This window comes from Dromaius novaehollandiae, chromosome 10, assembly GCF_036370855.1.
Source record: "Dromaius novaehollandiae isolate bDroNov1 chromosome 10, bDroNov1.hap1, whole genome shotgun sequence".
NCBI lineage: Eukaryota > Metazoa > Chordata > Aves > Casuariiformes > Dromaiidae > Dromaius > Dromaius novaehollandiae.
This window is the reverse complement of record NC_088107.1, coordinates 8,072,090-8,096,484: the sequence shown is the minus strand read 5'-3', so window position 1 is coordinate 8,096,484 and position 24,395 is coordinate 8,072,090. Positions and strand designations below refer to the sequence as shown.

At 42.8% G+C, this 24,395-nt stretch overlaps 1 protein-coding gene across 13 annotated transcripts in view; it reads right to left on the bottom strand.

Annotated features, from left to right (window-relative positions):
• AKAP13 (A-kinase anchoring protein 13) overlaps nucleotides 1-24,395 on the bottom strand; it is a 233,436-nt gene that overhangs the window by 79,993 nt on the left and 129,048 nt on the right. For all 13 annotated transcript variants that reach the window (XM_064517213.1, XM_064517208.1, XM_064517212.1 and 10 more), the window contains one exon: nucleotides 20,455-20,531. In XM_064517213.1, coding sequence (XP_064373283.1) covers nucleotides 20,455-20,531 — 77 coding nt within the window. The remainder of the gene's footprint in view (nucleotides 1-20,454; nucleotides 20,532-24,395) is intronic.

The following is a 24,395-nucleotide window of genomic DNA, read 5'->3' as shown; positions in this document are numbered from 1 at the left end:
CTATTAAAAAAAAGAAAAGAAAAAAAAAAGCCCTTCTTTCTCCTCCCTTTTTCTTTTCAATTAAAGCTTCTAAATCCCTAATTTGTTCCGAGAGTTTTGCTGCGGTTATGTTCCTGACTCAGAGCCAAGATCAGGAGGCCGGTGACGACTACAGACACCCTCATTTTAATTTCCCGACTTCACTGTTGGGGGAAGAAAAAAGAAAAACCTAATATAAACAAACAGAAGACAATGTGCCAGGCACACTCCCACCTGGGAGACCATCACCCTCCTCCCACGTTAGGTGGGGCTTCTGCCGCCTTGTTTCAGTCTGGAAATCTCGTCTTCCATACATCCTTACATCCGCACACGCACTGCGCACGCAGGGGAGACGCAGCGCACACGCCCAGCCTGGACAGAGCAGAACAAAGGTTTCCAGCCTCTTTTGTATATTTATTTAAGGCAGTCCCTCAAATGCTATATGCATGTTTACACTATACATAATATTTACGTGGTCACAGAAACAATGCACCAGACAATCGGAGGATAAAGATTAAAAAAAAAAAAAAAAAAAAAAAAAGAAAGAAAGAGTAAATAATTCCCTCTCTCTCTCCTCTCCGCTCTCCTTTTATGAGAGTTGCTCAAAATGGAGAAGAGCCCCTAGCAGCAGCCCTGTCCATTGGCTGCTGATGCGACAGTTCTGGGCTCCTTATTGAAAACATCTGGAAACGCTGCGCGGTTTTGTGCAGCCAGGAGTTTGAAACCAACCAATCGTTTCATATCCAAACCAAAGTCCAGTGCTGCAGATTTCAAGGGAACAGGGAGAGGAAAAAAAAAAAAAAGAAAAGAAAAAAAGTGCTCAACTGCACCATATGATCTTTAACTCATCAAGATAAAACTCCTCCTCCTCTACCCGCTAACAGACCTCTTAATGACAAGGAAATCATGGTTATGCTGAAACAGACAGCACTATTGTTATCTGTTTCAAATTACATTTGCCATAGAGTTATGAAACACTGAAAATGATGCAATCTGCAGAAATACTGAGGCTTTTTACCATTCTAAACTGCGGCTCCGATAGGAATTAAGGGAGCAGTACAGGGAGAGAAAAAAATGTGCCGTCTCTTAAACAAGTCAAACCCCACTTTTTGTCACTAAACACAGGAGTTAATAAATTCATCAGATAAAAAAAGGGAATAATTACAACTTAAATTGTTCCATTCTTTAAAAAAAATCAACTTTTTGCAAAGTGTTTTAAAATTTTTTATGTTTCTGGCACTTGTAAGGGCAGACAAAACAAAACTTTTTTTCTCAAACTAAATAAGGCAAAAGAAATCGGCACTCAAATACTGCAAAGCCTGTAGGAGAAGCACGTCCAATCTGGAACGGCACGCACATTCATCGTGTTTGTCCAGAGGCAGGTCAGCAACGGGGAGAAAAGAAACTGAGACACAGCCAGTCAAGCACGGATTTTGGAGATGACCAGACAGTTGCACATTATCGAGCGCTGACGCTGCAGACGTTTGCAAGGAGTCTTAGATGTTAGATAATGCATTTTTCATTCTCACACCAGGATTTTAGGACAAAGCAGACTTTTGAGACTGATCGCCTCCCAGCCAGCCTGTCCCGTCTGCATGCTGGGATGACATTTTGGTCGTGTGTCACCTCCCTCCCACTGCAGCCCAGGCAGCCTGCACACCACCTGGTGGCATCCTCTTCATCACTGAGGTGGCCCCAAAAACCAAACCAAAGCCCCTACCCGTGACTAAACACTGCAGCATTTCCACAAACAGAAAATTATTTCAGCCAGTTATGATTTTGGATGCTCCAACAAGGCAGAGCATGGGAAGAAGAGGAGCCAGGGAGGACGTGGACGGGTACCCCCACAATGTGCCATCAGAGGGAACTGGTCACCTGGCAAATGTCCACTGTAATAGAGGGGAAGCTCAGCAGTGCAGGCAATAAAATTCACCAACCTGGTCTTTCTCACTGAAGAAAAACACCTTCTTGAGACTGCACAGGCCCAAATTAATCATTGGGCCAAATCTTCTGCAGATCCAATCCTGATCTTCCAACACACACAGCCTCTACTCTTCTAGATATTTGCTATTTAAATCATTCAGATGTTCACGCAACGGTTTGGAAAGAGACACGTTTCCTCACAGAGTAATATCATACTTTGGAACGACCTGACCAAGCTGAATTTTATAGCCAAACAAACCATCATACAGCTGCAGTCTGTGTTCAAGCTCAAAGACATAACTGTCTGATAAACAGTTTAAGGACCACGAAGAAGGAATGAGAAAGATTTGGAAAGCTGTCAAACATATGGATTTGCGGATCACATATTTTAAGAAAATACAAAAGCACCTTGAGAGACCTTCAGCCATTTCCTGACCTTCACTTTTCTAATACTTCTCAGAGACTCAGCGTGCATTTCTCAAGAATTTCTATTGTGCAAATAACCTTTAGAAAAAAGCCGAAGCTTTTGTCTGCCGCAGAATATGTCTGCACATCCTTTCAGAGGAAGTAAACTGCCCATCTTATTGCTCCCAAATGGTTACAGGAGAAACACATCCCACGCAAGAGATTAGCAACCTCTCAGCTGATTTTACATCACTCTGCAACATATAGTTCTGTCTTTACCAAAAATAACTGCAAATCAAGATGTCTGGCTGGCTGAAGTGCTGTGGGATCTTGGACAACGCCATGGATATTTATTCTGTATGTTACGAGAGTTGAGAGAAACACTTTTCATTGTCAAACACTGGACATTTTGCATTGCGCAGTGAATTCCAGCGTCCTGAATACCAAGAGGGGAAAACATAAACGTACAAGCTGGGAATAGTCCCCAGAGCAAGCTGTCGAACAGCACCTGAATTATGACCCACAGAACGAAATCAGCATTCGAGGAACAACCTGCACCTCCCGCGCACCCTCCGGGACACCAGCTATCCCTGCGCGCAGGCATTTCCCATCCGGCATGAGGATTCATGCTCTACAGCTTGGGCAACACATGAAAACACTATGGGTCTTTTGTAAGGAACTAGAAGTCAATTTTCAACCAAGATGTCTGGATGTGGAACGTTACTTTGGCTTCGCAGTTGGCTCAGCCCAAGCTCAAGCTGCACCGCTGCTGAAGGGGCCACCAGAAAGAAGTGCTCCATCTTTTGACCTCCTCCAACGCAAATGCCAGTCAAACTAGCTTAGCTTAGATTTTACTCCATGCTTTTAAGTTGCTGATAATTAGCGTGTGAATTTTACACTCACACGGATGTTAAAAACTCAGTAATACCTTAGAAAAACCCAAACAACCCAAAAAGCCTCTGGAAAAGTCACAGAGAAAGAAAATGCATAAAGTAGTTCTGTGCAAGATACAGTCAAATCCAATCACTGAGCAATGTCTTTGGTCTGGGGCACTGGAGAAGGGAAAGGGACTGGAGTTATTTGGTGGGAGACAGGGTGCAAATAGAAGATGGAAGAGGAGGGAATGGGAAAAGGCGGTAGAAGAGGAATAACAAAGCTGGGGTCACGCAGGGAGGATGGGAACAGGGATAACTCAGCGGAGAGGGGCAGCCAAGGGAACCAGATCCAGAGAGGAGATTATGGTAGGTGGAAGAGAGTGGTCTCTTCACAGCACTGGGGAGGGAGAAAAGGGCATTAGCCAAGGCTGGGGGCATTTATGATTGCTCGCCTGCACAACCTGCGTGGGGTCAGCACCACTGCTGTTAGGTGCTCTGCAGTAATCTGTGTTTCCAGTGGCTGGTCACCAATGATTTCTCATGCAGCAGTGGCTCAACAGAGCCTGCTTATTCCCAAAGATGCTGCTGAAGCCTAGTGGCTTACCTGCTCATGTTCCTCACCTAAGAAAATCCTCTGTTCCACCACATGGGGAGTCACATGGGATATAACACCGCTGAGAGCTGCTGGTCAACACAGAGTGAGAAATAATCTTTGCTAATGTCTCAGCAACCCAACAAGTGGCCACCATCACTAAGCTAGCTCAGAAATGAGAAGCTGCTATTTATGGGCTCAGTTCCTTAACCACCTAACAGACAGCAGCTAGCAAAGCAAATAATGGAAAACAGAGCTAATATAGGATTTTCTCCCAAAGGAAAACACACAGATACGAAATACGACTCTTCAGTGGGACTATGTACTGTTATAGCTCTTAGCAACACTGCTAGTTATGCAAATTATGGTGAATCAGGCCTCATGCTCTAAAGGCAGTGTCACAACTTCGGGGATCTGGAAAGACAATGACATAAATACAAGTATTTAAAACAGTGAATTGTATTTATCAGAGTTTTCAAACCACTGTAAACATTATGCAAGGCACTTGAAATTGGTTTGCACAGGCTACCCACCAAACATCTGAAGGCCTGCTCAATCCACATGATACCCAAACAAACAGCATCTGGCAATTCTTCCTACAGAGGAGTTGGACTGGGAGATCATTGTATTTGTCTCAAATGCAAGAATAAGGGTATGTTTCATTAACTATAAAGTTGACAAATTCAAAACTCAAAAGGATTTTTTTTCGTTTTTATACCACGCATAATAAAAAAAGCATATTCTAACATCACTGAGATAAAAAAAGAGTACAAGAAAAGATTGATTCACAAAAGTAAATACATATATATATTCCATTATATCACAATAATAAAAAATCTTGAAAGAGTAAAGCCTTACAGTTTAAGGTAAAAGATTAAAAATCAGAACGAGTTTTTACGCAGGAAAAAAGATCACCTCACATTTGCTAAGCACAGGAAATATTGCTACACTGACTTCCAAAACAATGGCTCAATACCCATTGTTGCAGGCATGACACAGGATCAGGCCAACATAGCCAGATCCACTCAGGAAAGCCTTGTAGTTATACGAGATTCGGTTCAAGGATATGCTTGGTGGATGCTTCTATCTAAAGAAATACATATTTAGCTAAAAAGGGAGACAGGATAGCAGATTACATAGGTGAATTGGCGGATAAGTCCAACCAAAATGACGTACGGAATTGGTGAGTAAAACTACTAGACAATAAAAAAACTTACACATTTTTAGCCAATGAGATTAACCTAACTTTTACTATTCTTTCATGCCTTCAGTTTAAGCCACTGTCGTCAAATCGAAAAGTAGAGAAGGACCATTCAAACGAATAAATCAAGTCAGAAAATGATTCCGCTTCCCTGCTTTTTTTTTCCCCTCCTCCTCTCTCCTTTTAATTGAAGTGCCTAGGATTCGGCCCCTGGGACGCCCGCATGACCCAGCACATTGTCCTGGCTGGGCACCCTGTCAAAAAGGAAAAAGTTATCTCTTCTTTCATCTCCTAACTTGAAAATCTGGAAGGGGAAGTGGTGGGAAAGTGGAGCACTGTATAAAAGCACCCACCGTATTTCCAGGTCAATTTTTTGCTTGGCTGCTAATGAAGGCAGGGAATAGAAGACACTGTGGTATTTGTTTTGCACTTCCAATTTTTGTGTTTGCTTTGCGGGGAGAAGGACCTCAGACCCTACTGCTAATTGAAATGCTTTGACTGCGGCTAAGACCCGCTCTCCCCAGCGGCACCGGACCCTCCAGCTCACCCTCCTTCCTACACTTATATCCCACCAATATTTTCATGCCCTCTCTACATGCATTTGGAAACTTGAAATAAAATCCAATACAAACTCTAAGAGGAGGCATTTTGATTCCAGCTCCTGTCTGTGAGGTCTGCCTCAGGACCACATTAGTATTAATTTGCTCACTGTTTTATCCATTTCCCCGGCAGTCTGCTGTAAAGAATATTAAACAAACATGTCTTTACAGCGCAAGAGCCCAGGAAAGAATGTTGACCCTGCAGGAAAAAAAAAAAAAAAAAAACAAAAAAAAACTGTTTTACAAATTTTTACACCACTTTTATCTTTCTGGTCTAAAGATGTCTATGCAAGGCAGGGACTCACAGAGCCCATAAAGAAAAGTGTGCTGTATTCAGACATGGTTTAACACTGCCATAGCAGTACATGCTAGATTTGTTTTCCCCTGTAGCCAAATTTTATAAAATATTCCTAAAGGAATTTCAGGAGATAAAGCATATGTACAATTAACAGCCAGATATGTTGGAGCTTACTCAATTAGCAAGGAATTTTCTTAACTGTTGACATCATTCCAGAAAAATAATAAAATATTTATTTTTAAGTTTATAAACTAATATATGCTACAACTCTTTTAGCAGCTTTTCAAAGATCCCTTTATAGTAACAGCTGTTCTCACAGGTATAATTCCTAACTGGAATACTCTATCCAAACCCAGTTCCTACTTCTCTGCCTTTAAATAAAAGTAGGGAATGCCCCTGGCAATACTGGTCAGGCCAATACAGGTATTTTAGGAAAACTCTGGCTTTTGGGTTTTAGTGTTCCCCTTTTTATCTACCTGTCACAGCTGCCACACTTCCATACAATTAATAACTTCAATAAACAGACAATTAAACAGACCTAATCTAGTGGACGACAATAACTGGGGATGAAAACGTCAAACAACAGCATTTGATATATTTGGGAGTCTTGCAAACCTTCTGAGGCATCTGACCGATGCTCAGGAGCTGCAGAGGTCCCTGTGTTGCAGATACCTGGGCAGTTTGTTCTGCAGAAATCGCGAATCATCTCGAATTTGCCAGTGACTACAAGGGTTGTTTGATGTTCTTAGGAAGAAGGGGAGAAATGTTCTGGAGCTCTCAATGGACTAAAATCCAAAGCATATACAACAGTCAGTCAGAAGCAAGAAAGCTTGCAGATAACCAACAAAACTGATGCCAGCGCAATCAATGCAAACCACTGCCGCAGTGGCTGGAAGGAATACAGATTACGCAACATTGTTCTGTAAAGAAAAATGTCCTTTCCATTACGAAATGGTTAAATAACTCAAATAAACCGCTTCTACCCAAAGTTAGAATTGCTGACTGCTCAGCTAGTCCTTTTGGCTATTATGTAGTATTAATCTCTGCTGTTTCTGAAGTTAGCCTTTAGGAGAAAAAAAGGCAACTTCAAAACATGCAAAAATTAATGAAACCCATATGTGGTATACTGTCATTATTCCATGTTTATAAGAGGATCAGGTTTTGTTAAATGGGCTTATTTAATGCAGACGCATAAGAAAAAATACCCAGCAAAAGATCTGAAAGCTGTTGAAAGAAAAACATTTTCTTTGTTAACACAAGCAGCCAGTAACAAGCAGAAAGACACAATTTATACTAAATATACTATATATTTTCGTGCAACTTTGTTTACAACTTCACTGACAGCTTATAAAGTTCTCAAAAGTAGAGAAATCTCCCTCAGATATATTTTACCCTTTTGACCCTTTTCACCCCATGCTGTATTTAAGCTGGGACAACCTAAATATCGATGGCTTATGGAAACATCTGTTGGCACAGGCACACGATTCAGACTTTTTCAACAGCTGCTGTTATTTTATGTTTTTTTGGCTAGGGCGATTGGTGAGACTGGAAGAAAGTATCAGTTGGGCTCCTTTCCTGACTTTCCCCCCCTACTCAGTCACCAAAGGCAGCGCCCCAGTCTCTCCCCTCCCTGGGAGTTTGGGAAAAAAAGGCAGAATGTGCCCCAAATTAGAAGTGAAGCCTTGAGCTGCGCAGCTCTGCTTGGTCTCGCTTGTCGGTCATCCACCGCAGATAAGATACTAAGGAAATAAAACTCCCAGATGGGCACCGACCTAATCTCACTTATTCACCTCGATATGGGCTAAAATATCCTCTGCTATAGCTGCTTTCTCCCTCGCGCACGGGAGCTAACGACCTGCGGCACGGACACCTGCTGCCTTGGCTCCCCATCTCCCCCAGGAGCTCGCCGCAAGAAACCCCAGATTTGCTCTGCCGCCCCTCCTGCTGCTTCAACACCAGCATCCAGACATCTGCCAACATCCTCCATAAAAGATAACGCGTGATATATTTTAAGCATCAACCTGCCAAAGGGTTTTGCGCGCGCCAGCCAGCGCTACTTCCCGGGTAGGGAACGCGCGTGGCTCGCAATGAGACATGCCTAAAAACAGAACGTACTTTTCTGGGCAGACAAACAATTACCTAAAAGGCACTTTAAATTAGATCAAAATATTCCCATTTTTAAACACTTAGCTCAGCTGCTACTTGAAACAATATGTTTGTAGATAAATTCTGTTTTCTCGAAAGAGCAGGAAAAACTTAGAGAGCTTTTAAACTCCTTTAAAATATCATTTTTCAGTATACACTCAAACCGTAGAGAGCCAGAGAAAGGCAATACTCAGAGCACAGATTTTCCCCCTCTCTTTTAACAGAGGGCACTTGTTTACTCTTACCTTCAAAGCTTCTTATTTTGCTGTCATGCATGCCGAGTGTCACAGTAGGTATTGACTTAATTGTACCAACCCTTGCCCAGAAGAACAGTAACAAGAAAAGCTACTTTAAAATGCGATCACTATCTAAAGGAGGGAGAGCCCCAGGTTCCCAAGCGCAGGAGATATTTCAGCATTAAAGAATTCTAGGAGCTACTCCAAGACGCAAATTTTTTGTTGTCTGGTGCACTGTAAGGATTTTAAGCCCAGAAAGAAGAAGATATTTATTTAGCCTATATACTTAGAGCTAGAACAAAGACGGAGAATTCCTCTACACTGCTCTGGGTGCCTTTTGCATCATTTAAAATAGACAAAATGAACCCCAGCTTCCTCAAAGATGCAGAGCAAGCAATAGCCTTGACGAGCAATTCAAACACTGTCCCCAAAATATCCCCCCCCGTTACCAAAAGAGCCTTCAGAGTTTTCTCACCACGTCTCCCCAAAATGCAGGTTAAAACCAGAATTTGCAAAATGCCCCGCAGCTCACTGCAGGGAGCAGAGGACTGTAACCCCGAACCAGGGCGCTGTTCCTACACCTCTCCCCTGGCACCTGCATTTCCAATGTGCTGCAGCTGCTCTAAGGTCAGCACTGGAGGGATGTAAGCAATTATTTAAGTCTTTAAGACAGCGCAGGGGCTGCCTCAGAGACAACGTACTCACCTTCCACTGTGCCCCCAATGCCTAACGCCCTCCGGCCTCCCCCGGCACGAGGCATCGCCTCGTCCTCCGCACAGCAAACTTGCTGCATTCAGAAGAAGTCTTTCAAGCAACTGAGCCCAAGCTCCCCTGAAGCTATACTGAAGCCCACGAAGAGCATCAGATCCCTCCCCCTTCACACCAAAACAGAGGAGTATGACATAGCCTATGAGGTTTTCACAGTTAAAAAGAGAGATGCTTAGCAACGATGAATGCAAAGGTGTTTTTTTATTAAAATACTAAAATAGGTCACTTCAGGCTTCTCAGATCATTATTAAAAATTTTGTTGAGATTATTAATAAAAATAATTTTGTTAAAGTGAGTTCTTGCCAGGCTTTTAAAATTCCTGCATATCATCCAGAACTTTTCCTTCAGTTCCACCTTCTACAGGTGAAATGGTGTGAATATTTGAAAATAATATAAGCAGAAAGCCCCCTCTTTCTTGAAAGGCTCCAAGCCATACATCACTGCTCCAACTCTTCACCCCTCACATTTAGGCATTTGAAGCAAAGACTTGTCCACCTCCTCCTGGGCAAGCAAGCATGTAGGTAGCTGCTCATCTTGTTATAGTAAAAGGCAAAGAATTAGGTAAAATAAAATAAATAGAGCAGGAAAAAAAAAAACAAGGAACACTTCTCTGCCCTCAGCAGATGCTAACAGCCCACCCTGTCTGTGTCTTCTGGCTTGGGTGAGAATCAATGAAATCCATTTTGGAGCGACGGAAGAGATTTCTAAATTCCCGAGTATCAGATCTCAGCCTGAAACCAATGTGCGAGCTGCATCTCTAGCCTTTGAAACTGTGTATTTTGGAAATACTATCCCTCCCAACTGTTTTTAGGTATTTAATGTGTCCAGCTGTGTTAAGAAACTAAGCAAAAGTTCAGCATCAAATAAATTCGGATTATGATCTTATTGTGATTTATGGAGGTAAGAACAGTCTCAGACAGAAGAAAAACAAGACACTTGACGTTAAGCAGACTCAGTACCAGGTCTCAGGCTAATGAGTTAGCAAGGGTGAGGCTTCTCGTTCCTGCCTCTTATCTCACCAGCTGGAAGGACAACGCATGAGAAGGGGGAGCAGCCGGCTGGTAACAGGCAGGCTCGGTGGCCTAGTTCTTGCAAAAGTGATATTGCAACTCCCGTAGCAATAGAAAAGATGGAAAATCCTTCAGGACAGGGAGGCACACAGTGCTTGAGAAAGGTTCTGTGCTCCCTGTATATCCCTGCATCTATTTTTAAGAGACATACAGCATTTCCACTATTAAATGCTTTTCAAGAGGGGTTTAGGAGAGCCAGGGCCATGCAATTCTCACTTTTGCAAATACTGTAAGAATGGGCTCTGGCATAAATAAATGCATAAATAAGGTGAAACTAGTATTATTATGGCTATGATATCAGGATATAAATCAAGACAGGGTCTTTAGGGAGAAGTAATATCTAACTAGACTGACAGAATATGCCAGGCATCAGTCCTTTTCCGGATCTGAAACAAGAGCAGTGCAGCCCAGGTTAAATACAGGCTAGGAACAATTACTCTGAGTTTAACTACACAAGCAGAAGGGAAAGCAAACAAGATAACCCAGAAATATTGTCTCTATCTTTTGGACGAGCCTCTTGGGCACAGCTACTGCCTTCGCTTTTGCTGAGTACGTTGCTGGCACTGTGATGATAAACACAGTAAGAAAGCAAGCAGTGGGTAGCTAAGTTCACCGCTGTTTAGGAGAAAATGAAAAGTTAGTTATAGCAAATACATGCTTATATAGGCATAAATTTAATGCCTAAATGAAGGAGAAAGAGAAGATAGAAAGACAAGAGCTTTGCTAGCTGGAAAACATCAAGTGCACTAGAAAGCCTGGTTTAGAATTTGCTCCCATCCACTAACTCCAATATAGCTGATAAAGTATATTTTATTAAACCATTGCAAAACTCTGTCACATTCTTGTTACAAGCTCCACGTTGGGGCTATTCCAAAGCAGAAGTCCAAAATAGAGACCACAGGAGTAAAAACAACAAACTGATGATGGAAGGGAGGCAAGCAGCGGCGAAAAGAAGCACTATTCATATCTCTTAGCCTATCTGTTTTGGACTCTCAACAAAAAAGTTGCTACCACCCATGCTACTTACAGTATCTGCATTTGAAGACATTACCTCTTCTTCTGTGTGAATGATGGCAAATGCAAGTATTCACATTCAAAATTTTCCTTTCCTTGAAAGTTTTGATGGATTGGGTGCCGTGACGGCAAGGACAGCCGCGGCTGACTACGGTCAGATACAACGTAAGCTCACAGCTCTGCCTTGCAGCTGCCTCTGTTCACCCAAACCCAATCCTTTTCCACACCAGTCAAGTGCTCTGATTTTAAATATCATTTGTGTGCATACCAAGACAGTCAGGACCTCTATATAGACCTGTGATATTTAATCATCCACTACCATATTCACCATCTACTCTCACTTTGCAACCCCAAGCTTAATGCCCTCTCAATTGCAGCCAAATTCTACCGTGTTACCGCTCTGCACAACAGAGTACTTGCAGACCAGGCTGAAAACAGCAGGAAAGACATCACTGGCAATGCCACAGAGAGTGAATTTAGTCAACATGAGCTACGACGCCACATGAAAAGGCAAACAATGGGTATTGTCCAGGCTTTTGTTTTATCTGATGTTTTAAAATCGGTTTGATTCCAGAAACATTTTGCAACACAACCAAGTCACTTCAGGTCACACAGAGATGTATGCAAGATCCTGAGCAGTAAGAGCAGAGGTTCTGGAGGAAAAGAATCTGAGATTTCCAGCTTTATATCAAAAATAATATAATAAGAGAAGACAGACTGTCTAAGAAGGGTGGGGGGAAAAGACTGAAAAAGATAACAAAAAAGGGATTCTGTGCAACTACTGAGAGGCTAAATTCATTTTGATTCCATGTTTCCATGGAAAGAGTTTTAACAGTACTGGGTAAAATGCCAAATACATTTTCATAACGATTCACACTGCATGAATGGAAACACTTAACAGAAGAACAATTCTTTCTAATCTGCACTCTGAATAAAATTCTCTCTCCTTTCCTTTACATTTTTCCTTCTTATTCACATCATTCTTTTTATCCTTTTGCTGGAAGATTAAGTACAAAATGCCATGTCTGAATACTGCCAAGAGTCCTGCCTATCTCTCAAAGCACTGTACATGTCCATATCTGAGCCCGCTCAGATTGCATTGCTGGGTTTCACCTTCTAAGAGAGGTATCATGCAAATGCCTCGTCCATATGAGCCTCCAGTAGGACGCAGGCCACAGCGTAACCCAGCAGTTCTGGCATCGGTTTGGCAGTTTATTTTGAGTTGCAGCGTGTCACTCAAGAGGACCCCCAGTCCTGATGAAAAACTTCACGCGATGGAGAGCTCCCTCCTTCCTGCAGTAGGTCACACAAAGAATTAACTACTTTCATCCATCCAAGTTTGCGCGACCATTTCTAGAGCCTCAATTTGTTTTGTCTCAGCTTCCAAACCCAGCATGTCGCCTCAGCTTCCAAACCTGGCATCTCATCTCTGGCTTCTCCATCAGCGTTGAAGTTGTCTGCTCAAGTCTCTGCTCCCCAAGCTGTGACTACAACCCAAGGCTACTGAAAGGGCAGACACCGGTCTGAATCCAGAATGAAAGTTTTGCCCAGATCTCATTGAAGTTCTTCACTGTTGAATGAAATTTATAGCCATAATCACAAGATCTCTGCTAGCAGTGCAGGGGGCACCAGCTCTGGAAACAGGGGACTCCAAATCTCGCCGAGGAGGCCCATAACCCTCTCTTTAGCCGTCAGGAGAAGCAAAATGCTGAGACTCCTCTGTTGCCCATCGATTCGCATCCTGGAAGAGCCCTGACCCTTTCAGGCTCTGCTTCACCACCAAAGCCCACAGAGCATTAAAACGGCTCAAAAGGCACATCTCACTCCTCTTCCTGACCACTTGCTCCCATCCCTCAATTATACCAACATAAACGGACCGGTTCAAAGAATCCTCTGGATTAAGAACAAACCAACCCAAAACCTTCCCCCCCTTCCTTCATACACACCTAGCTGGAGGCTCTCTGCACGTGTGTTGCTTCTTGCTGCAACCCACCTCGCGGCGGACTTTCTAGATCTGGCACAAATTGTCACAGAAAACTTGTGATAAAAACTTAGAAACTTAGAAAACTAATCCTGAAGAATTATACCTAAAAAAGCAGCAGGCTGCTACATTGGATTGCCCAACGTAATACTTGAAATATGTTCAGCTATTCAATACTTCTTCCCCAACACCTGAGGATACATATTCAGCTTCGAGCAGCAGCAACTTTAAATCAGGACAGCTTCACGTGAATTGTTAAACTTAACAAATGCTCACTCTCTGTAGTAAAATGCCCATATTTATCTTCAAATCTTGACTGAAAAATCATGAAAAAGCTTACATACAAGCTTTAACATTGCTGTTAGTGTAGGATAGCAACAGAACTGAAGAACCATTGCATGATTCCTCACAAAACCCCAGAACAAATATATGATAACTTAAATTAAAAACCTATTTCTTGCATTAATGATTCTTGGCTAGGAAGCTCTTTCTCGAGGGCACTGTAACTACTAGTAAACTGTGAAAAGCATTACTTTACAGGAAACTGAAAATGATTTTCCAAATTGTAGGGTGCCAACTTCAACTTCCAAAATATCAGAATGGAGCCAGACAGTTTTTTTTCACAAAGATAAAAGCCCAATGATGTGATACACCAAAGGCTATTCTGTCATAATAATGACATTGAATAATCCATTGAAAAGTCCACATTTGGTCTCCCATGTTATCATCATAATTTCCTCTATATTTAGACTAGGAATTAAGCATGTAGTAACCATGCCTACCATAGAACAGTTACACCACAAAACTTCAAGATATTTCAAATACAAATATAAGAGTCCATATGACACAGGAGATTGAACCTTTGAAAAACTGCACAGTATTTTCCTCCACAAGGTACAATATTCAGTGTCGCCATTCCTTTGCCATGGTAACAGACAGTCTTATACATCCATTATTTCATGTATCCATACTTTTATGATTGCATTAAAAATATATCTAACCACTGGAAAAGATTTCCACAACCAGCATATATTATACTGGAAGTCTTTTAGCTCTGTTTGTCCAACCTGTGAAATAATGGAGTCCTGATCCTAAATAGGACCTCAGAAAGCTACTCTAATACACTAATATTAAATAATTCACATAAGTGAGACCCATTCCCTGAAGCAAGTCAAAAGCAAACATTGCATAAGATTCAAATTCTTAAAAAGTTGCCGCTGAGCAGCATCCATCTCAAGACAACCGCAGGAATACACACACAGTCCTGGCCTTTGAGGCAACGTTCAGTAGAATAGTATTTACAGATGGTAAACAAAATTGCAGGTAGCTCATCAAGCTTTTAATAATTATTGTGACAAAGCTGAGGAATAAACTTCCTGTGCAGCTGATACGGGGAGGAAGGCAGAGCCAGAAGTTTTATTAGAGGCAGAATGGCTCCCAAACACAAAATAAAGGACTGGAAAAATGATTTTGGCAACATGCATTTACTAACAGTCTACATTGCGGATTAGCTAATCCTGCCTTGCAGTGCTCTTTGCAGAGCACATCTTGCAAGCAGAAGAAGGCAGCTCTGCTGCAGTAGCTGATGGCATTCAGCTTTGGGGAGGACCCAGCAAATTACACAGTGGTCAGAGGGGACCAGCAGGAAATTCTGAAAAACAGAGTATTGGGGCTACATGCAACAACCTTCGCATCTAAAAAACCTTGCCTGTGGTGATGGAAGGGAAGGTGTAGGGGAACAGAAGTAGCCTGCAACCTGTGAAGATCAGCGAGGGCTGCAACAAGCCCTGCAGCCACCGCGTGCGATGGAGGCACGCTCATCTGCCCCGGGCTGCCGTGGGTCGCACGGAGCCAAAGCCGCGAGTAGAAACTCTGCACTGAGTCTGGGATTTGGCCGGCCGTCTGCGTTCCTGCTTCTCTTACTAACACCCGTGAATCCGGCAGCTGAACTTGGAAATGACTGTATCAGGATGAGGATTAGCAGCGTGCAGGAGAAAAAGGAACTGGAACTGCAGCACCCAAAGAAATCAACTGCAGGACAAAAAAGCTCCCACACAATAGTTGTGTAAATGCTTTCCTGCTACAGACTTTAAAGCAGGAGGAATAGTAAACGTCAACAATAAGCCCAGGCTGGTTTGAATTCCTTATTTTTTCCCCATTTCTAAGTCCCTGTGGCATATACCGTGGAATCGACGGCTTATGCAGCGATGCACAAAACAGGCTGCTCTGCTTTGCAGTCTTCTCTGCAAAGCCACGAATTCGGACGAGGGTTCACCATCTGATCCGGTTTCCCCGCCAACCTCTCGAGCCTCGGAGCAGACAGGATGCTGGTGGGTGTGAGAAAGGGCCTCACTGGTGACGAGCCCCCAGTCCTGACCCGGCGCGTGCGCGTCACCCTCTCGATCTGCCAGGCTTAGGACAACGCTTTCCACGCCGTTCTCTGGGTCCCTTGGAAAAAAGTGGTTTGCAACCATGCGACTGCGGACCACAGCACAGCACAGCACACATGCATACCTACACACACACAGAGCAAAGTGACTGCAGCGTGCACAAGTGACCTGAAATCTGCCGTTTCCACGTGGTGAGCGGTCAACTGTAGAGACTTAACATTTTGTTAAAGCAGTTATTTTCCTAAGGAAATAAACCCAAACTCGATCCTGCCGAACTATAATGACCCCTTGCTTTGAATCACCAATGAGGCTCAGCATTTTTGAGTCATGAAACGTTATCTCTACTGCTTGACTTAACCAAGCAACCAGCTTCAATAAAAGGCTCTTCTCATCTCCAGGAACCAGCCACTAGAGGGGGTGACACTGTACCCCTTGTCCAGAATTGCCACCACTTATCTGCTGGCTCCAGGGAAGAGAAAGCCGAAAGGCTATACTCAAGGGGAAGGACAAATCTCTGGATCCTTCCAGCCTCCTCACCTACTCTCCATCCTATCACCCACCTCACTGCTGTGGGAGTCTCTCCTCTCCCCCATAAACCCTTTTTCACCAAATTCAGCCTGTTCCCTATTCCTATCTCCATCACCTACAGAAGCTATTCCCTTCTCCCTTGTCCTCCTTCACTTCTGCTGTTCCAGTACCCTTCCTCCTCCAACTCTCCATGCTTCCACCTTCCTCCATGCACCCAACTGGACTTGCCAAGCAGCTTCTTCCTCTTCTCTGTGTTGGGAGAAACAGAGAAATTGGCCCTGGAAGCAGGACGACATAATCCGGTTGCGGTCAGGTCCCCCATGCGGCAGCTCCCGTGGAGCCCCTGCCTTGGAGAGGTGCAGCCACAGGGAAGACTCTGCTTAGCTCCTAGAGCCCTGGGCCGGACCCTTCACAGAAGCTTTTTGCAAGCTGCAGTTGTAAAAAAAAATCCCACCCAGGCGCAGAAACTTCCATCAGTAGAAACATGCAGGGCTAGAAAGGACCTCAAGCAATCGGTTGGCCTACTGTTGCTACCTAGGGAACCTAATCATGGCTTTCACCCTTGGTTGCGGGTTACTCTCCAAGGGTCTGGAAAGGCAACGAAGAAAAAGGCAATGAAGAAAAGCAAGCTCACACACATGCCGCGTGTGCATGTGAAACACACAGGAATCCTTGCAGGAGAAGGAAAGAAAAAAACTCTCAACAACGTAGGGACCTACAAATCAAAAACAACAGATAACAACAGACCTCGGGCACTGCCCCGACAGCTGCCATCTATCTAACCTTAACAACTTCCAGGGAAGGGGGTTTCATATCCTTCCTTGGTGGTCTCCCCATGATTTCATGATGATAACAGGAAGTTTTCTCAATATGCAATCTAAATCATCCTGGCAAATTAGCAAATCAGTAAATTAAGCTGCCACAGAAATCTGGGACTTTAATAACAATGCTTACATACTGGAAGAGTGCTCTATTGCACAATAGTTTTCTTTTCATTACATTGAATAAATTTATTTCTTTCAACCTTTCATCGTATTTCTTTATCGCTTCTTCTTGTTCACTTCCAGTACGCCTGTACCCTCCCCTCAGGGCAGGACTCCCAAAAGTCGATTTGCTGACACTGATGAGGCCTCTCAGTGCCAGTCGCCTCCCGGGTCTTACAGATGACACTCCTTTAACGTAACCCAAAACAAGATGCGTCTCTTTGGCAATAGCCTCTCACTGATGATTCATACTTACTTTATGGTCCACTAAAAATCCTAGGTCTTTTTCTCTCTATCACTTTCCAACTCAGTAATCCTGACTTAGTAAATGTACATTTTGACTTCTTCGCAAATGAATCACCGTGTAATTGTCTTGATCTCTTATCTGGATACACTCTCCAATTCATTACGGTCATTTTGAATTCTTACCCTATTCTCCAAGCGCCTGCAACCCCTCCCAACCTGACATCATCTGCAAGCATTACAAATGTATTCCCATTTTCCAAATCACTATTGAAAATACTGAACAAAACAAGAAGTTTTTCCCCAGAAAGTGACATTGCTGATGTATCACACATTACTGCACTAGCGGGATCAGTGCAGAGATGAAATTGGACAGATGAAATCATATTATTAGAGCTTCATGCTGTGTGAAGATAGTGCTGGAGCCACTATGCTCCATTTCTAAATTATTTTAGTATCTGCCAAAGCAGAATTCTCATTAGAGTTAAGACTGTAAAAGTATTCAATTTAAAAAAATGCTAATGCTTAATTTTAATTGATCACATCAAGTTAATGCCTCAGCTCCACTCAGCATGGCCGAAGGAACCAGCAAGATGAGAACTAATGGAGTCCCAGGCAGAGCGGACACCTACAGCACATACCGCTAAACACGAGGGGAACTTGGGAAATCCATACTTGGGAACTTGTCACAGAATTTCTAAAACAGAATAAATACAACCTCAGAGAAAACATTCTGGAGATTTAAGGAACAGCCACTTAAAAAAAAAATTAATAGGAAAAATCATTTTTCCATTATTTTCTTTTCAGTGTTTATAACCCTGCAAACCATTATTTTCCTAAACACTTTTCAGCTGCAGCTTTTCCATGACATGCACAAGAGCCTCTCTCGGGCATCGTCCTCTGAAACAACTATAGGAGAAAGCATGTGTATCTTATACAAGTAACACTCGAGTGCATTTCTTGGCATCAAGAATCCAGATAATTCCCCGTGTTAAGAAACTAATTCATAAGATTTTTCCTCCTTCTCTTTCCAGTGAGTTTAAGCTTATTGTTATTCAGCCTGATTCAGAATACAAGAAGTTTCTCCAAAACTTGTTTTGCAGTCTGTGTACATAAACTGCTTTCCACATTGCATGTTTATAAATATTATTGTGCAAAATTCTCACCTACGAACCAAAAGTTAATGTAGTTCCCAAGTCCCTTTAACCAGGGCTCCTGACGGCATGAACACACTGCAGTTCAGGACAAGATGCAAGTAACAGCATTTCTATTTGCAACGAGCTAAGCAAACCGCTTTTACTAACCACAAAATGGCTCAGTAATGAGAAGGCAACGAGCACCTGAAAGACTGCTGGCTACAAAAAGTCAGCACGAAATAAAGCAGAGACAAAGGACGAGGCAGGAGACACGCAGTTCACGTTTGCTTTCACCGGCCGGCTCCCTGCTCAACCTACGTGTGTGAATTAAGCTCTATTTATAAGTCTTCGGCTGATTTTTTTTAAAAGACCTTAATATAGTGCAGTTGTTATTTTGTTTCTGTTGAACGTAGCAACAGGAAACCCTGTCACTCCTGCAGCAAACTTTCCATTCCCCTGACACTCCCAGTCCGGCACCAGAAAAGCCAGATTTCTGAAGAGCTGTTGGGTGAGGGGCGAGGGAAGAGCAGGAAAGGAGAGGAGAGAACACAGGCAAAAAAAATCCCAATGCCCGTAAAACATGCAAAATGGAAGCAAAGTTCAATACCTTCTCCTTTTTCCTTGTTTGAGAGGAAAGCAGCTTGAAATAAAGCACTGGCAGGGTTCCTATTTGCATTTTCTAAACGTGTCTTCCTCTATTACCAGACACCTAAGTATTAGTCATGAAAGCTACCTATAATAAAGGGTGGCTAAAAAAAAAAAATAGCACTTTTACATTCAAGCATTCCAATAGGAAAGACTTATTTATCAGGGCAAATTTTAGCTTGGAGAGTTATTAGCTTTATTCCCCAGTTAACTCACTGAGCTAACAGCTACAGAAATTAAGCCTTAACTTGTTAAAAACAAAATTAACCTGATTTTATTACAAGCTTTGGCAGGACTGTTCTGCTGCCTGAAGAGCTTTACTGCGGGATGAGCAAAGTTTTTCGTGCTCCACCCTGTAATGTTAACTCATCTCCACAATATTTTCTCCTTTAACAGCTCCGTAATTGCAAGCTAACGCACAAACACAGCTGCTCAGTGGCAACGTGCACCAACACAGGCTGCTAGCAATTTAGCATTTGCAAAACATTATCTTTTTCAGGAACAAGAAACTATGTATAATACCTAGGAGCAAAAGCAAATCCAACCAAGAAAGGTAAGACTGACAAATCCAGCTCCTGATTAAGCACAATCCATATGCTTAAATCAAAACTACATTCCCGTCAAGCCCAACACCCTTATTTGTTATTGCAGACAGTCCTTAAAAATGGCAAGGCACGGGGGCCACGGCAAGTGGTAACATAAAGCCAAGCCCACGCATTTCAGATCTCTTGCACGGCCTTTCTCTAGAGTCACTGGTGTCAGGTAGGTGGGGTTTTCCCTCCTGTTTGATCCCCGCACGTCTCCGCCATGTGTTTCTATTCCGGGAAAGCACCGTGCGCCTGCGGACGGCAATGCTTTTGGGTGGCGGAGACCGGGGCTCCGCTCTGCACACCCCAGCACGGCCCGGCTTCGAAAAACTCTCCAACCAGTCAAAGCCCGGGGAGGGATGAAGCATCCTGCTGGGACCACAGCGGAAGCGGAGCCGCGCACGGCGGCCAGGTGCACGGCCGGCTCACCGTGCAGCGCCGGCCCCATCCGGCACGCTCAGCGGGCATCCCTCTTATCTGAGTCTCAGGGATGCAGCAAAGAGCAAAAATAACCTTATTCCCACCGATTTTTGAACAAGGCTGCTGCAGGAGGAACCTACGGGGTCAAACTGCATTGCATGGACCGAGACAACCTAGATATGGCTTAAGCCAGGGTGTTTTAAAAACGAAAGGTCTAAAAAAAAGTTCATGCTATTTTCAAAAGGCTAAAATAAAAACTCACGATGAAAAACTAAGTTTAGCCTTGCAAAGCGTACAGAAAGGAAATCAGCAGTTTAGGTGGCCATCCACGGCACTGCTGACTGTTCTTTAAAAAGCACAGAAAAATACAAGGTAACAGCATATAAATGACACTTACAGTTCCATCGCAAGCTGCGCTCTCTCGGTGATCTTTCATAAAATCCACCTCATCTTCAGTTTTCATTTCCAACTTCCCTGTAAAAACAGAGAGTTTGCACAGGCAATTTAAAACAAACTTCTTTCAGTGCTGCTGCTATTTTTCTGTTTATTCAAACCAGTCTCAAAAAAAAAAACCCAAAAAAGAAAAAAATCCCCAGCCTTCAACAAGTCCATTTTACTTCCAACATCTGGTTTCATTCCTGTCTTCACTGCTTGTTTGTTATTAGTTTTAACAACTATCGTGTCTGGGACCGAAGGAAACTATGAAACAGCAATGAGCACAGGCAAAACGCAAGGCTGCACAACTCCTAAAAGGCTCTAGGTGAAGCTGAGCTTATCTGCAAGTATTTACCCAGGTTTTTTTTTTACTTGGCTCCCATTAGTCTAGTTGCAGAATCAAAATTTTTGCCTTTTTCTTCTTACCGTAACCTAAAGACAACACAAGAAATGAGATCGTCTTCCTGATTGATATTTCAAATGTTTAATATATCACCAGCTTCAAAAAACTAGCTCTCCTGCACTGCCCTAGAGCAGATGATTTGATCTCTGGACTAGGAAGACAAACCCTCTCTGGGGAATTCACAGCTGGTTTCCCCCTTCCTCGTGCCCTGTGCGTGATGGCGTCACCACGGCAGTGGTACAAACATCATGTCCCAGCTGTTCTCTCTGCCCAGCAAAGATGTGAAAGCTTTCACTGCTCACCACTCAGTAGGGTTTCCTTTCTGTCTGCTTTTCCTTGGCATAAAAGTCAAAGTCACAATACTCTTTTTTCCCCGAGCTAATGACTCTCAGGACGCCTATGAACACCATGAATTAATGTAAAGCAAATGATGTTTTGGTGTCAGGATAGCAAACTGCTGTGCAGACAGTAAAGCAAACAGCATTACTTTTCCCCAGGGGCTTAGTCAGTCCTACACCCATGCTATGGATACACACACCAACTTGTAGAGGAATAAAGGGATCTGACCAAGGTCATGCTGTTTGAGAGTGGCTGGGTTAGAGCTAAAAGCCCATCCTAAACACTCACTCTTTCATTTCTACTAAAACTAAACACTGAATGAATGACAAAACCATCTTAAGGAAGACACGTATTTGCAGCGAGTGAGTTTACCCATTCGCAGAAGTGGCTTTGAAAGACGAGAGTTCCACCTCCAAGAAAAATTGCTGCAACAAATGTCACTGAGTTCTCCACTAGCATTGGAGTCTACTGTTGACTTTCAGGCTTTACAGATAGTTGGTTTTGCAGTGTACTACTGATAAACTAATCCCAAATTATTAAGTCAAACTGTCATAATTTTGTCTCAAGTAGATGAGTTTGTGTGTTACTAATGGCAGACTTGCAGAAATCAGAGTTTTCTCAGATTTCTGAGAACCCCATTTGTTGGCAAAGCAGTGATCAAGGCCATTATGAGAACGGCTCAGGGTTGGAGCAAATGCCTCTGTGTTAAGGCCCAGAAAGGAGGCCTTACCCTTTCTCAGGGGCATGTCTCACAGGGAAGCATGCCATGTTCAGATCTGGTCCAAAAGACAGAACACATCAAGCTGAAACTGCTGGCGTACTGAGGATGGGAGAAACAAGCAGTACGAAGATACTCCATAATGCCTAACAGCTGGAGGAACAGGCCATTTGCTAAAATACAGCACTAGGCATCAGAAGAAAATCAGAACATTCCCGGTTCTGCTTCAGATTTCCTCTGTGCATGTGAATAAGTAACTGAAGCAGTCAAGACTCTGCTTCCCCATCTGAGAAGCAGAAATGCTAATTGTGCTCCCCTCCCTTGTACTAGATTTGAAAAGATAACGCGACCAATGCTTGTAGCGATCTGATGTCCTGTACAGAGCGTCTAGAACACTGCTCTTCTTAAGGTCATCAGTGAACATTTCATCAGCTCAATCCTAGCAAGATCAGACCCTCATTTTATTGTCAGGCTAGATAAAAATCAAGAGTTTCAAACATCAGAAACGTATTGTTTGTGTGCTGACGCTTAACACAGGCAAATCTGTGTTTTGACTTCCATATCACCCTCAGGATGAAATCCAAGAGGACGATTTTTGCACTTTGCCAATAGAATACAACCATTTCTTTCCAAACTTCCACTAGGAACACATAATCCCAAGCAATAAGCTAGTATTTTAATACTACCACAGAGGCTTTTGGGGCACAAAGTTCATTATCACGTATGTAGTGCTGTTAGTGATATTTGTTATCAATTCATCCTGTTACTCTACAAGGTGATGAAAATTGTAGTAAGTACTTTTCCATGTAGCCATAGGGAAAATGCTATTGATAAGAATGAGGTGAAGATTTTTAAAACTCAAAATAAGGTGATACACTTCTACCTGGCAATGAATGTCTGTAAAGATCGAGACCTTTGAGAAGAGTCATTAGAGAAACTTCTCCCAGAAGAAGAGCTAGTGAACAGTGATCACAGTATTTGTTAATTTAAGATGTCCAACCCCAACTATACAACCTAATCTTACCAGAATCACTTTCTGTCAAGAAGTTGCATCTACTTGTAGGTATTTTGTCAGCACAGCTATACTGCTCAGACATACACCATTTCCTCTCTTCTTGCCCGGCCTGGCTATTGTGGTGTGCTTTCATATCCTAACTGCTTGGTTTTTGAATGAATAGTAGACACCTGCCTGACTTGCAAATAATGTGCTTCAAGAACCCATTACTCAGAGGTAATTTAGTTCTGACTCAAAAGCTTATAATAACATGAGAAGCTGCCTTACGAAAAGTAGGATCTTCTTGTTCCATCAACTTCCTTCAATTTGGTGAATGCTCATTAGATATTTATCAGGATAAGGCAATTAGCCCTTTGAGGTCTCTATTTTTGGGGTAGGCTGAATGTAATAAAAGGTGATGAGATAAACAGGGACATATTTAGGAGCAATTTTATAATATAACTTAAAAAAAATTAAAGATCCCAATGATTTGCAGTACAGGCAGCAGCAATATCAGCTGATTACATCTCTGACAACTTAGCAGGACAATAAAAACCTCCGACCACACATGTTTCTGAGAAATGGCCTCATGACCTACACTTCCTTTGGAAAGACTTTATTGTATTCTATCAGAAAAAGATTCAATTCATTCTACCGAGCAGAAACTACTCCTGCATAGCCACAAAATAAATACTGTAAATAAAACCTGGACCGTAGGGAAAACTCCCCAACACTGAAACAACAACAGAAAGGAGAACTTGGGCAGAGGGCTGAAGGCTGCCGCAGAAGCAGCGCACAAAGCGTGCTGCACAAAGCTGAGCTGGTATTGACATGAAGAAAGTGCGCAGCGATAATAAAAAGCAACAAGTTTCTTGCTGTCTTGGATTACTGCCACATCAAACCTCCAGATTCTACTCTACAGGAGGCGAATTTTGTAAACATATCAAATAGCAATCTTGGATCCATAGTACTATAGCTCGCCTTTGCTTTAAGCTAACACTTTTGGGGGGCTTCCATAACATAATGCCTTTGACCAACGCTACGATTCCTCAGGAGAAGACATTCTAGCTGAGATTTTAATTTGTGCAGCATCACGTTGCAAATAAACAATTCTTTATGGAGAGAACACTGTTGTATTCCAAGGTCTTTTAACACTCAGTCCTTATGCATTTCAAACCTGTAAGGGGATTGCCGCCTCCTCCTTTTTAAAACCCTAGCACAGAATGATGCCTTAATAATAGAAAGGTATTTTTTTCTACTCTAGTTACTAGCTTACTGGACTGGCTAGTCCCTTCTCTTAAAAAACATCGCTACATAATGTCATGGCCCCAAGAATCCAGCCAGGGATACAGCCCCGAAAGAGAACTCCTGAACCCGCAGAGCAGCAGGCAAAAAGCAAGACGCGCCCAGCACAAATTCACACTCCCAGGTATTGACTTACAGCCACTC